Source organism: Perca flavescens, chromosome 2, assembly GCF_004354835.1.
Source record: "Perca flavescens isolate YP-PL-M2 chromosome 2, PFLA_1.0, whole genome shotgun sequence".
Classification (NCBI taxonomy): Eukaryota; Metazoa; Chordata; class Actinopteri; order Perciformes; family Percidae; genus Perca; species Perca flavescens.
In genome coordinates this window covers 3,164,661-3,177,160 of record NC_041332.1, presented here as the reverse complement: position 1 = coordinate 3,177,160, position 12,500 = coordinate 3,164,661, and the positions used below count along the sequence as shown (strand labels likewise).

Sequence of the window (12,500 nt, the reverse complement as noted above, 5' to 3'; positions counted from 1 at the left end):
CTTCGGTTAACACCACACACACTCCACCGGTTAACACCACACACACTCCACCGGTTAACACCAAACACACTCCACGGTTAACACCACACACTCCACGGTTAACACCACACACACTCCACCGGTTAACACCAAACACACTCCACCGGTTAACACCAAACACACTTCACCGGTTAACACCACACACACTCCACCGGTTAACACCACACACACTCCACCGGTTAACACCACACACACTCCACCGGTTAACACCACACACACTCCACCGGTTAACACCAAACACACTCCACCGGTTAACACCACACACACTCCAATGGTTAACACCAAACACACTTCACCGGTTAACACCACACACTCCACCGGTTAACACCACACACACTCCACCGGTTAACACCACACACACTCCACCGGTTAACACCACACACACTCCAATGGTTAACACCAAACACACTCCACCGGTTAACACCACACACACTCCAATGGTTAACACCACACACACTCCAATGGTTAACACCAAACACACTCCACCGGTTAACACCACACACACTCCACGGTTAACACCAAACACACTCCACGGTTAACACCAAACACACTCCACGGTTAACACCACACACACTCCAATGGTTAACACCAAACACACTTCACGGTTAACACCACACACACTCCACCGGTTAACACCACACACACTCCACCGGTTAACACCACACACACTCCACCGGTTAACACCACACACACTTCACCGGTTAACACCACACACACTCTACCGGTTAACACCACACACACTCTACCGGTTAACACCACACACACTCCACCGGTTAACACCACACACACTCCACCGGTTAACACCACACACACTCCAATGGTTAACACCAAACACACTCCACGGTTAACACCACACACACTCCACGGTTAACACCACACACACTCCACGGTTAACACCACACACACGGTTAACACCACACGGTTAACACCACACACACTCCACGGTTAACACCACACACACTCCACCGGTTAACACCACACACACTCCACCGGTTAACACCACACACACTCCACCGGTTAACACCAAACACACTCCACTGGTTAACACCACACACTCCACCGGTTAACACCCACACACACCGGTTAACACCAAACACACTCCACGGTTAACACCAAACACACTTCACGGTTAACACCAAACACACTCCACGGTTAACACCAAACACACTTCACCGGTTAACACCACACACACTCCACCGGTTAACACCAAACACACTCCACCGGTTAACACCACACACACCACCACGGTTAACACCCACACACTCCACCGGTTAACACCAAACACACTCCACGGTTAACACCAAACACACTCCACCGGTTAACACCACACACACTCCACGGTTAACACCACACACACTCCACCGGTTAACACCAAACACACTCCACCGGTTAACACCCACACACTCCACGGTTAACACCACACACACTCCACGGTTAACACCACACACACACGGTTCCACCGGTTAACACCACACACACTCCACCGGTTAACACCACACACACTCCACGGTTAACACCAAACACACTCCACCGGTTAACACCACACACACTCCACCGGTTAACAACACACCAATGGTTAACACCAAACACTTCACGGTTAACACCACACACACTCCACGGTTAACACCACACACACTCCACGGTTAACACCACACACACTCCACGGTTAACACCACACACACTCCAATGGTTAACACCACACACACTCCACCGGTTAACACCACACACACTCCACCGGTTAACACCACACACACTCCAATGGTTAACACCAAACACACTCCACCGGTTAACACCACACACACTCCACCGGTTAACACCAAACACACTCCACCGGTTAACACCACACACACTCCAATGGTTAACACCAAACACACTTCACCGGTTAACACCACACACACTCCACCGGTTAACACCACACACACTCCACCGGTTAACACCAAACACACTCCACCGGTTAACACCACACACACTTCACCGGTTAACACCACACACTCCCGGTTAACACCACACACACTCCACGGTTAACACCACACACACCCGGTTAACACACCACACACTCTGCGGTTAACACCACACACACCGGTTAACACCACACACACTCTACCAGTTAACACCACACACACTCCACGGTTAACACACACACACTCCACGGTTAACACCACACACACTCCACCGGTTAACACCAAACACACTCCACTGGTTAACACCAAACACACTCCACCGGTTAACACCACACACTTCACCGGTTAACACCACACACACTCCACCGGTTAACACCACACACACTCCACCGGTTAACACCAAACACACTTCACGGTTAACACCACACACCTCCACGGTTAACACCAAACACACTTCACGGTTAACACCACACACACACTCCACGGTTAACACCACACACTCCACGGTTAACACCAAACTCCACGGTTAACACCACACACACTCCACGGTTAACACCACACACACTCCACGGTTAACACCAAACACTCCACCGGTTAACACCACACACACTCCACCGGTTAACACCAAACACACTCCACCGGTTAACACCCATAAACATAAATATATTATGATCTGATTACAGCAAAGACAACGTCGGCAGTATTGACGGCAAAATAGGCTCCAGAATATTTCCTTCTGGATTGACAGGAGCAATACTAGAAAATCAAATAATTTTTTTTTTAAATTGCATTTACATATATCTGCATTCATATCAAAACCTCGAGACTTTCAAACATCAACATGTAATTTATTAATATGTATTCATGTCTAGATGACATATCTTTAACGTTAACGTTAACGTTAGCGTTAGCATTAGCAGCAGTGTGTTTGGCACCTTGGCGGCCAGCAGCTGCTGCTGGGTGTTGATCTGCTGCTGCTGTCGGGTTGCCAGATCCTGCAGGTCGCTCAGCGTCACGGAGACCACACACACACACACACACACACACACACACACACACACACACACACACACACACACACACACACACACACACACACACACACAGGTAACACACACACACACACACAAACAGGTAACACACACACAGACACACACAGGTAACAACACACACACACACAGTCAGAGTCAGGGACAGCACAGATGACTCGGCTCCAGTCTGCTCTATTCTCTGGTAGTCTGCAGGTTAACCTGACTCTATTCTCTGGTAGTCTGCAGGTTAACCTGACTCTATTCTCTGGTAGTCTGCAGGTTAACCTGACTCTATTCTCTGGTAGTCTGCAGGTTAACCTGACTCTATTCTCTGGTAGTCTGCAGGTTAACCTGACTCTATTCTCTGGTAGTCTGCAGGTTAACCTGACTCTATTCTCTGGTAGTCTGCAGGTTAATCTGACTCTATTCTCTGGTAGTCTGCAGGTTAACCTGACTCTATTCTCTGGTAGTCTGCAGGTTAACCTGACTCTATTCTCTGGTAGTCTGCAGGTTAACCTGACTCTATTCTCTGGTAGTCTGCAGGTTAACCTGACTCTATTCTCTGGTAGTCTGCAGGTTAACCTGACTCTATTCTCTGGTAGTCTGTAGGTTAACCTGACTCTATTCTCTGGTAGTCTGCAGGTTAACCTGACTCTATTCTCTGGTAGTCTGCAGGTTAACCTGACTCTATTCTCTGGTAGTCTGCAGGTTAACCTGACTCTATTCTCTGGTAGTCTGCAGGTTAATCTGACTCTATTCTCTGGTAGTCTGCAGGTTAACCTGACTCTATTCTCTGGTAGTCTGCAGGTTAACCTGACTCTATTCTCTGGTAGTCTGCAGGTTAACCTGACTCTATTCTCTGGTAGTCTGCAGGTTAACCTGACTCTATTCTCTGGTAGTCTGCAGGTTAACCTGACTCTATTCTCTGGTAGTCTGTAGGTTAACCTGACTCTATTCTCTGGTAGTCTGCAGGTTAATCTGACTCTATTCTCTGGTAGTCTGCAGGTTAACCTGACTCTATTCTCTGGTAGTCTGCAGGTTAACCTGACTCTATTCTCTGGTAGTCTGCAGGTTAGTCTGCAGGTTAACCTGACTCTATTCTCTGGTAGTCTGCAGGTTAACCTGACTCTATTCTCTGGTAGTCTGCAGGTTAACCTGACTCTATTCTCTGGTAGTCTGCAGGTTAACCTGACTCTATTCTCTGGTAGTCTGCAGGTTAACCACCGGCGTCTCACCCCGTTCTCCAGGCATCTGTCCATGGAAGCTTTGAGCTGGTTCCTCTTCACCATCTGATCCGCAGCTCTGGATCCACCTGGACGGGAAAACACAATCAGTGTCGACGCTACCGTTACGTTCTCAGCTGCAGACCCAGGGCTGTGCTCGATTGAAGAAATCCTTAGTCCACTAACACTCATTCAATCGATTAGTTGATTTAATCGACAGATCTGTAAATCTGAGTTTCTCCACTAAGAGTCGTGCTAAAAGCACCACTTTAGTTCTTGTGTTTACCAGAGATGTGCTCGTACGTTTCTTGGAAATAAGTCATTCAGCATGAAAACAGCATCATGACTAATGGACTAAAGAGATCTAAGTTGACTAAGAGCAAAACCACCGATTAGTCCTCTAATCCACTAAGAGGGAGCACCACTATGCAGACCCATATTTCTCAATAAACTACTGGATGGATTGCAGTAAGAACTTACAGTACAGATATTAACGGTCCTCTGACTTTCCCTTCAGGTCTGTTGTATTCTTTTTGTTTAGCTGGTTTTAATGTCTTTTGTATCCCTGTACGGTGTCCTTGAGTGCCGAGAAAGGCGCCTTTAAATAAAATTTATTATTATTGTTATTGTTATTATTATCATCAGCACAAAATATTCATTTATCTTTCATTCACGGTTCACTTTAACTATTTTCACCATTTTATTAGTCTCTCATGTCCAGCTATGTCTGCGCAGCGCTGCGGAGGAAGGTCTGGCTGAACCACAGATGCATTCTGGGATAGGAGAAAAAAATGCTCTTGGCTGTTTGCATTTCTTTAGACCAATCCCAACGGTATCGGGCGGCACTAAGAGCTGGACACAGCGACAGTGGCTCTGCTAAATAGTCTCGGGAAGGAACTTTTTTTGGTGGAACTTGGTCCACAGCCATAGGCCTAAATTGAGAGGGGGATGGGTGTTTTTTGGTGTTTATTTTGGAGTTTAATTACATGCAGACATGTCCTGGGACCTCCCTAGATAGTTTGGAGATCTCAACCCTCCCCAATGTTAAACCTAAAGTTACACCCTTGTACACAGCAATGCCACCAATCGGTCCCAAAACGTCCCAGTTAGAGAGGAAATGCCCTAAAAATCCATCCATCTTCGTCTGCTTATGCGGTGTCGGGTCGCGGGGGTAGCAGCTCCAGCAGGGGACCCCAAACTTCCCTTTCCCGAGCAACATTAAACAGCTCCGACTGGGGGATCCCGAGGCGTTCCCAGGCCAGGTTGGAGATATAATCCCTCCACCTAGTCCTGGGTCTTCCCAGGGCTCGGTTTACACATATCACCATTTCTAGCCACTGGGGGACCACAGGCAGGCTGGGGGAACTCATATTAATGTTAAAATGCCATGGGACCTTTAATCTATCAACCAGCGTAGCTCTGATTGGTTGTAGCGCTATCCTATTGCGTGCAGAGGGGAATTTGAAAGACAACCGTTGATCCCGCCCCTCGGATTGAGACCAGCCAATGGGGAGTTCCCAGACCCAACATCTGGATGTGGGTCGGGCTCATCAGGCTAGTACAATCAGTTGATCCAGGACTCCTTCTTACCCGTCTCTGGTCCCGGAGCTCTCTGGTGACGCAGGAGGTAACGGACCTCGCCCCTCTGCTGCCCGCCTCGCTGCAACACCTCCAACATCCGCTCGCCTTCTCCAACCACGTGCTCTGATTGGTTAAAAAAAAACACACAACATCCACCGTTTACTTCGAGAGAATCAGATGGGAAAATTACGAGATCAGAAGTTGTAATCTTGAGAGCCTTAAAACTCCTTAAATTTGACCCGTTTTCAGAATCTCTACATCAGAAATATGGGTTTCTTTTTTACTAAATTACACAAAAATAACGTGGATGGTTCCCTGCAACGCTCTCCGCAAGTACAACTACTGATCATTGCTTTCTTTGAATTTTGAGTGTTTTATTTTATAGCATTTGAAAAATAAAATGTAAATGGTTTAAACGGTATTCTGACTAACCTTTGACATACTGTACACCAGTCTCTGATTATCCATCGACATACATTCCTCTAATATTAGTCAAAATTATTACTAATTTTTTTTTACTAAAAAATGAGGTATAACTTCATATACACAAGGTTTATTGGCTATGAATTCCAAAAATAAGAAACTATAGTGAAAATAGTTGTTGTTAGTGGTAGTGGAAGTGAAAACATATGTCAAACGTTGAAAAAAAACGACAAAAACATTGAAAAAAGTGTTTTTGACCCGAGAGGACATGGTCGGTGGGAAGTAAAAATGTCTGTGCGCTACATACATTTGATGGTCTTTATCACTCAGTGTTTTTTTTGGGGGGGGAACTGACCTGAGCCTCTCCACACCTGAGCCAGGTAGCAGTCGGCCTCACCGGGCTCCTTGCAGAGCTCCACCACGTCTCTGCACAGCGTCTCCGGCGTGATGGGAACCTCACTGAAGTGCTGCTCGTTGTTGCTCAGGTACACGGTCAGGAACATCTGCAAACACAAAACACACACACACACACACACACACACACACACACACACACACACACACACACACACACACACACACACACACACACACACACACTTAGGGACGCACCAGCAAAAGGTATCCCGCGATTCTCTGGCGGTTTGAGTGTCACGGAAACGGCCCATCTCTTGTGCATGTACAAGTAGAAGTACAAGTAGACTTTATATTATATTATATTTCACAGTTTTTTATCTTATTTTATCAGTTTATTTGTCAGGGACAATACATATAGTGCAGCCCACTGCTGCTGGGTCTAATGTTAGAGGTCTGACCCACTGCTGCTGGGTCTAACGTTAGAGGTCCTCTGACCCACTGCAGCTGGGTCTAACGTTAGTGGTCCTCTGACCCACTGCTGCTGGGTCTAATGTTAGAGGTCCTCTGACCCACTGCTGCTGGGTCTAACGTTAGAGGTCCTCTGACCCACTGCTGCTGGGTCTAACGTTAGAGGTCCTCTGACCCACTGCTGCTGGGTCTAACGTTAGTGGTCCTCTGACCCACTGCTGCTGGGTCTAACGTTAGAGGTCCTCTGACCCACTGCTGCTGGGTCTAACGTTAGAGGTCCTCTGACCCACTGCTGCTGGGTCTAACGTTAGTGGTCCTCTGACCCACTGCTGCTGGGTCTAACGTTAGAGGTCTGACCCACTGCTGCTGGGTCTAACGTTAGAGGTCCTCTGACCCACTGCTGCTGGGTCTAACGTTAGTGGTCCTCTGACCCACTGCTGCTGGGTCTAACGTTAGAGGTCTGACCCACTGCTGCTGGGTCTAACGTTAGAGGTCCTCTGACCCACTGCTGCTGGGTCTAACGTTAGTGGTCCTCTGACCCACTGCTGCTGGGTCTAACGTTAGTGGTCCTCTGACCCACTGCTGCTGGGTCTAACGTTAGAGGTCTGACCCACTGCTGCTGGGTCTAACGTTAGAGGTCCTCTGACCCACTGCTGCTGGGTCTAACGTTAGAGGTCCTCTGACCCACTGCTGGGCTGTTAGTGGGGTCTGACCCACTGCTGCTGGGTCTAACGTTAGAGGTCCTGACCCACTGCTGCTGGGTCCTCTGACCCACTGCTGCTGGGTCTAACGTTAGAGGTCCTCTGACCCACTGCTGCTGGGTGGGTCCTCTGACCCACTGGTGCTGGGTCTAACGTTAGAGGTCCTCTGATCCACTGCTGCTGGGTCTACCGTTAGAGGTCCTCTGACCCACTGCTGCTGGGTCTAACGTTAGTGGTCCTCTGACCCACTGCTGCTGGGTCTAACGTTAGAGGTCTGACCCACTGCTGCTGGGTCTAACGTTAGAGGTCCTCTGACCCACTGCTGCTGGGTCTAACGTTAGAGGTCCTCTGACCCACTGCTGCTGGGTCTAACGTTAGAGGTCCTCTGACCCACTGCTGCTGGGTCTAATGTTAGAGGTCCTCTGACCCACTGCTGCTGGGTCTAACGTTAGAGGTCTGACCCACTGCTGCTGGGTCTAACGTTAGAGGTCCTCTGACCCACTGCTGCTGGGTCTAACGTTAGAGGTCCTCTGACCCACTGCTGCTGGGTCTAACGTTAGAGGTCCTCTGACCCACTGCTGCTGGGTCTAACGTTAGAGGTCTGACCCACTGCTGCTGGGTCTAACGTTAGAGGTCCTCTGACCCACTGCTGCTGGGTCTAACGTTAGAGGTCTGACCCACTGCTGCTGGGTCTAACGTTAGAGGTCCTCTGACCCACTGCTGCTGGGTCTAACGTTAGAGGTCTGCTGACCCACTGCTGCTGGGTCTAACGTTAGAGGTCTGACCCACTGCTGCTGGGTCTAACGTTAGTGGTCCTCTGACCCACTGCTGCTGGGTCTAACGTTAGAGGTCTGACCCACTGCTGCTGGGTCTAACGTTAGAGGTCTGACCCACTGCTGCTGGGTCTAACGTTAGTGGTCCTCTGACCCACTGCTGCTGGGTCTAACGTTAGAGGTCTGACCCACTGCTGCTGGGTCTAATGTTAGTGGTCTGACCCACTGCTGCTGGGTCTAACGTTAGTGGTCCTCTGACCCACTGCTGCTGGGTCTAACGTTAGAGGTCCTCTGACCCACTGCTGCTGGGTCTAACGTTAGAGGTCTGACCCACTGCTGCTGGGTCTAACGTTAGAGGTCCTCTGACCCACTGCTGCTGGGTCTAACGTTAGAGGTCTGACCCACTGCTGCTGGGTCTAACGTTAGTGGTCTGCTGACCCACTGCTGCTGGGTCTAACGTTAGAGGTCTGACCCACTGCTGCTGGGTCTAATGTTAGTGGTCTGACCCACTGCTGCTGGGTCTAACGTTAGAGGTCTGACCCACTGCTGCTGGGTCTAACGTTAGTGGTCCTCTGACCCACTGCTGCTGGGTCTAACGTTAGTGGTCCTCTGACCCACTGCTGCTGGGTCTAACGTTAGTGGTCTGCTGACCCACTGCTGCTGGGTCTAACGTTAGAGGTCTGACCCACTGCTGCTGGGTCTAACGTTAGAGGTCCTCTGACCCACTGCTGCTGGGTCTAACGTTAGAGGTCTGACCCACTGCTGCTGGGTCTAACGTTAGTGGTCCTCTGACCCACTGCTGCTGGGTCTAACGTTAGAGGTCTGACCCACTGCTGCTGGGTCTAACGTTAGTGGTCCTCTGACCCACTGCTGCTGGGTCTAACGTTAGTGGTCTGCTGACCCACTGCTGCTGGGTCTAACGTTAGAGGTCTGACCCACTGCTGCTGGGTCTAACGTTAAAGGTCTGACCCACTGCTGCTGGGTCTAACGTTAGCTGCTGCTGGGTCCACTGACCCCCAAAAGTTAAATTGAACTCAAATTTTTCGCCCCTGCAGGTTTTTTCTGCCTCTGGTCGCAGCCTTAACCCAATACCCCCATTCAAAACGTCTAAAAAAAATCTGCGTTTTCACCCAAACGCCTAGCTGTAAAACACAGTGTCTGAACCAAGACAAAAAGACAATAAAACTTTCAACAACATCAACAAATGTGCCTTTTAAATCCCCTACGTGTCCTTCCACGTATCGTGCTAAACCAGTGTGCGATGCGACACGCTCAACCTGCCTTCCTCACCTCCATGGCAGCTTCCTGTGCTATTTAAGACTGTAATGGATATTTGTGGACATGACTCTCCCATGATGCACTGGACCATCTGTTACACCAGCAGGGTATCTGCTGCCAGGGCCCGAAGCCAGATCCAGCCTCCTGCAGCCTGCCAGCCCACACGGAGGGAGGCAGCGCTCAGCAGCCTTTATTTATCCTGCGAAGGAGCAGAGCTGTACGATTCATGATGCAAAGGCCCATTCTGAGCCTGCACTTTCATATGTCTAACCTGCACTTTCATATGTCTAACCTGCACTTTCATATGTCTAACCTGCACTTTCATATGTCTAGCCTGCACTTTCATATGTCTAACCTGCACTTTCATATGTCTAACCTGCACTTTCATATGTCTAGCCTGCACTTTCATATGTCTAGCCTGCACTTTCATATGTCTAACCTGCACTTTCATATGTCTAACCTGCACTTTCATATGTCTAACCTGCACTTTCATATGTCTAACCTGCACTTTCATATGTTTAACCTGCACATGTCTAAACTGCACTTTCATATCTCTCTTTGTAGCTTAGCTTATTTAAAGCTAATGTACTTGCACTTACTACTTGTTGTCTGGAGTTTGAACCTTCACAGTTGAAAGCACTCAATTGTAAGTCGCCTTGGATAAAAGCGTCAGCTAAATGACATGTAATGTCATGTAATGTAATGAGCCAGAAGAACACTGTCTGTTTTTTAAATGAATAAGGACACACACTCAGACACACACACAGACCCCCCCCCCCCCACACACACACACACACACACACACACACACACACACACACACACACACACACACACACACACACAGACACACACACACACACAGAGAAACACACACAGAGACACACACACACACACACACACACTCCCAGAGTCGTTTACATGCAGAAGTTGTTGGCCGTTACCGGTTGAAATGGAGCAGAGGCTGCCTGGGATGCAGTAACAGCGTTACTCTTTAAAGAGCAACTTAAAGGGGAACTAACCCTATGTTCCCAATGTTCCCAATGTTCCCAATGTTCCCTGTGTTCCCTGTGTTCCCTATGTTCCCAATGTTCCCTATGTTCCCTGTGTTCCCTATGTTCCCAATGTTCCCAATGTTCCCAATGTTCCCTATGTTCCCTGTGTTCCCTGTGTTCCCTGTGTTCCCTATGTTCCCTATGTCTATGTGTCTGAGTGACTATTGGGAACAACAATCTGTGACACTGGTGCAGTATTAAGCAACACCCAGGATGTATTGGTCCAGTATTAATGGTCCGGTATTAATGGTCCGGTATTAATGGTCCGGTGTTAATGGTCCGGTGTTAATGGTCCGGTATTAATGGTCCGGTATTAATGGTCCGGTATTAATGGTCCGGTATTAATGGTCCGGTATTAATGGTCCGGTATTAATGGTCCGGTATTAATGGTCCAGTATTAATGGTCCGGTATTAATGGTCCAGTATTAATGGTCCAGTATTAATGGTCCGGTATTAATGGTCCAGTATTAATGGTCCAGTATTAATGGTCCGGTATTAATGGTCCAATATTAAGCAACACAGACTGTAATGGTCCAGTATTAATAGTCCAGTGTTAATGGTCCAGTATTAATAGTCCAGTGTTAATGGTCCAGTATTAATGAACACACAGGCTGTAATGGTGCGGTATTAATGGTCCAGTATTAATGGTCCATTATTAAGCAACACAGACTGTAATGGTCCAGTATTAATAGTCCAGTGTTAATGGTCCAGTATTAATCAACACACAGGCTGTAATGGTCCAGTATTAATAGTCCAGTGTTAAGCAACACCCAGGCTGTAATGGTCCAGTATTAATGGTCCAGTATTAAGCAACACCCAGGCTGTAATGGTCCAGTATTAATGGTCCAGTATTAAGCAACACCCAGGCTGTAATGGTCCAGTATTAATGGTCCAGTGTTAATGGTCCAGTATTAATGGTCCAGTATTAATGGTCCATTATTAAGCAACACACAGGCTGTAATGGTCCGGTATTAATAGTCCAGTATTAATGGTCCAGTATTAATGGTCCGGTATTAATGGTCCAGTATTAATAGTCCGGTGTTAATGGTCCAGTATTAATCAACACACAGACTGTAATGGTCCAGTATTAATCAACACACAGACTGTAATGGTCCAGTATTAATCGTCCAGTACAACACCCAGGCTGTAATGGTCCAGTATTAAGCAACACCCAGGCTGTAATGGTCCAGTATTAATGGTCCAGTATTAAGCAACACCCAGGCTGTAATGGTCGAGTGTTAATGGTCCAGTATTAATGGTCCAGTGTTAATGGTCCAATATTAATGGTCCAGTATTAATGGTCCATTATTAAGCAACACCCAGGCTGTAATGGTCCAGTGTTAATGGTCCAGTATTAATGGTCCAGTATTAAGCAACACCCAGGCTGTAATGGTCCAGTGTTAATGGTCCAGTATTAATGGTCCAGTGTTAATGGTCCAATATTAATGGTCCAGTATTAATGGTCCATTATTAAGCAACACCCAGGCTGTAATGGTCAAGTATTAATGGTCCAGTATTAATGGTCCAGTGTTAATGGTCCAGTATTAAGCAACACACAGACTGTAATGGTCCAGTATTAATGGTCCAGTATTAATGGTCCAGTATTAAGCAACACACAGACTGTAATGGTCCAGTATTAATGGTCCAGTATTAAGCAACACCCAGGCTGT

The 12,500-nt window shown here is 47.8% G+C and overlaps 1 protein-coding gene across 1 annotated transcript in view; it reads right to left on the bottom strand.

Annotated features, from left to right (window-relative positions):
• The window catches only part of LOC114564872 (apoptosis-stimulating of p53 protein 2-like), a 50,424-nt gene extending 40,463 nt beyond the window's left edge, over positions 1–9,961 (bottom strand). The window contains 5 exon segments of the mRNA XM_028592518.1: positions 2,876–2,962; positions 4,207–4,283; positions 5,785–5,898; positions 6,554–6,701; positions 9,788–9,961. Of these exon segments, the coding sequence (XP_028448319.1) occupies positions 2,876–2,962; positions 4,207–4,283; positions 5,785–5,898; positions 6,554–6,701; positions 9,788–9,793 (432 nt within the window). The 5' untranslated portion in view covers positions 9,794–9,961.
• Positions 9,962–12,500: the final 2,539 nt, after the last annotated feature.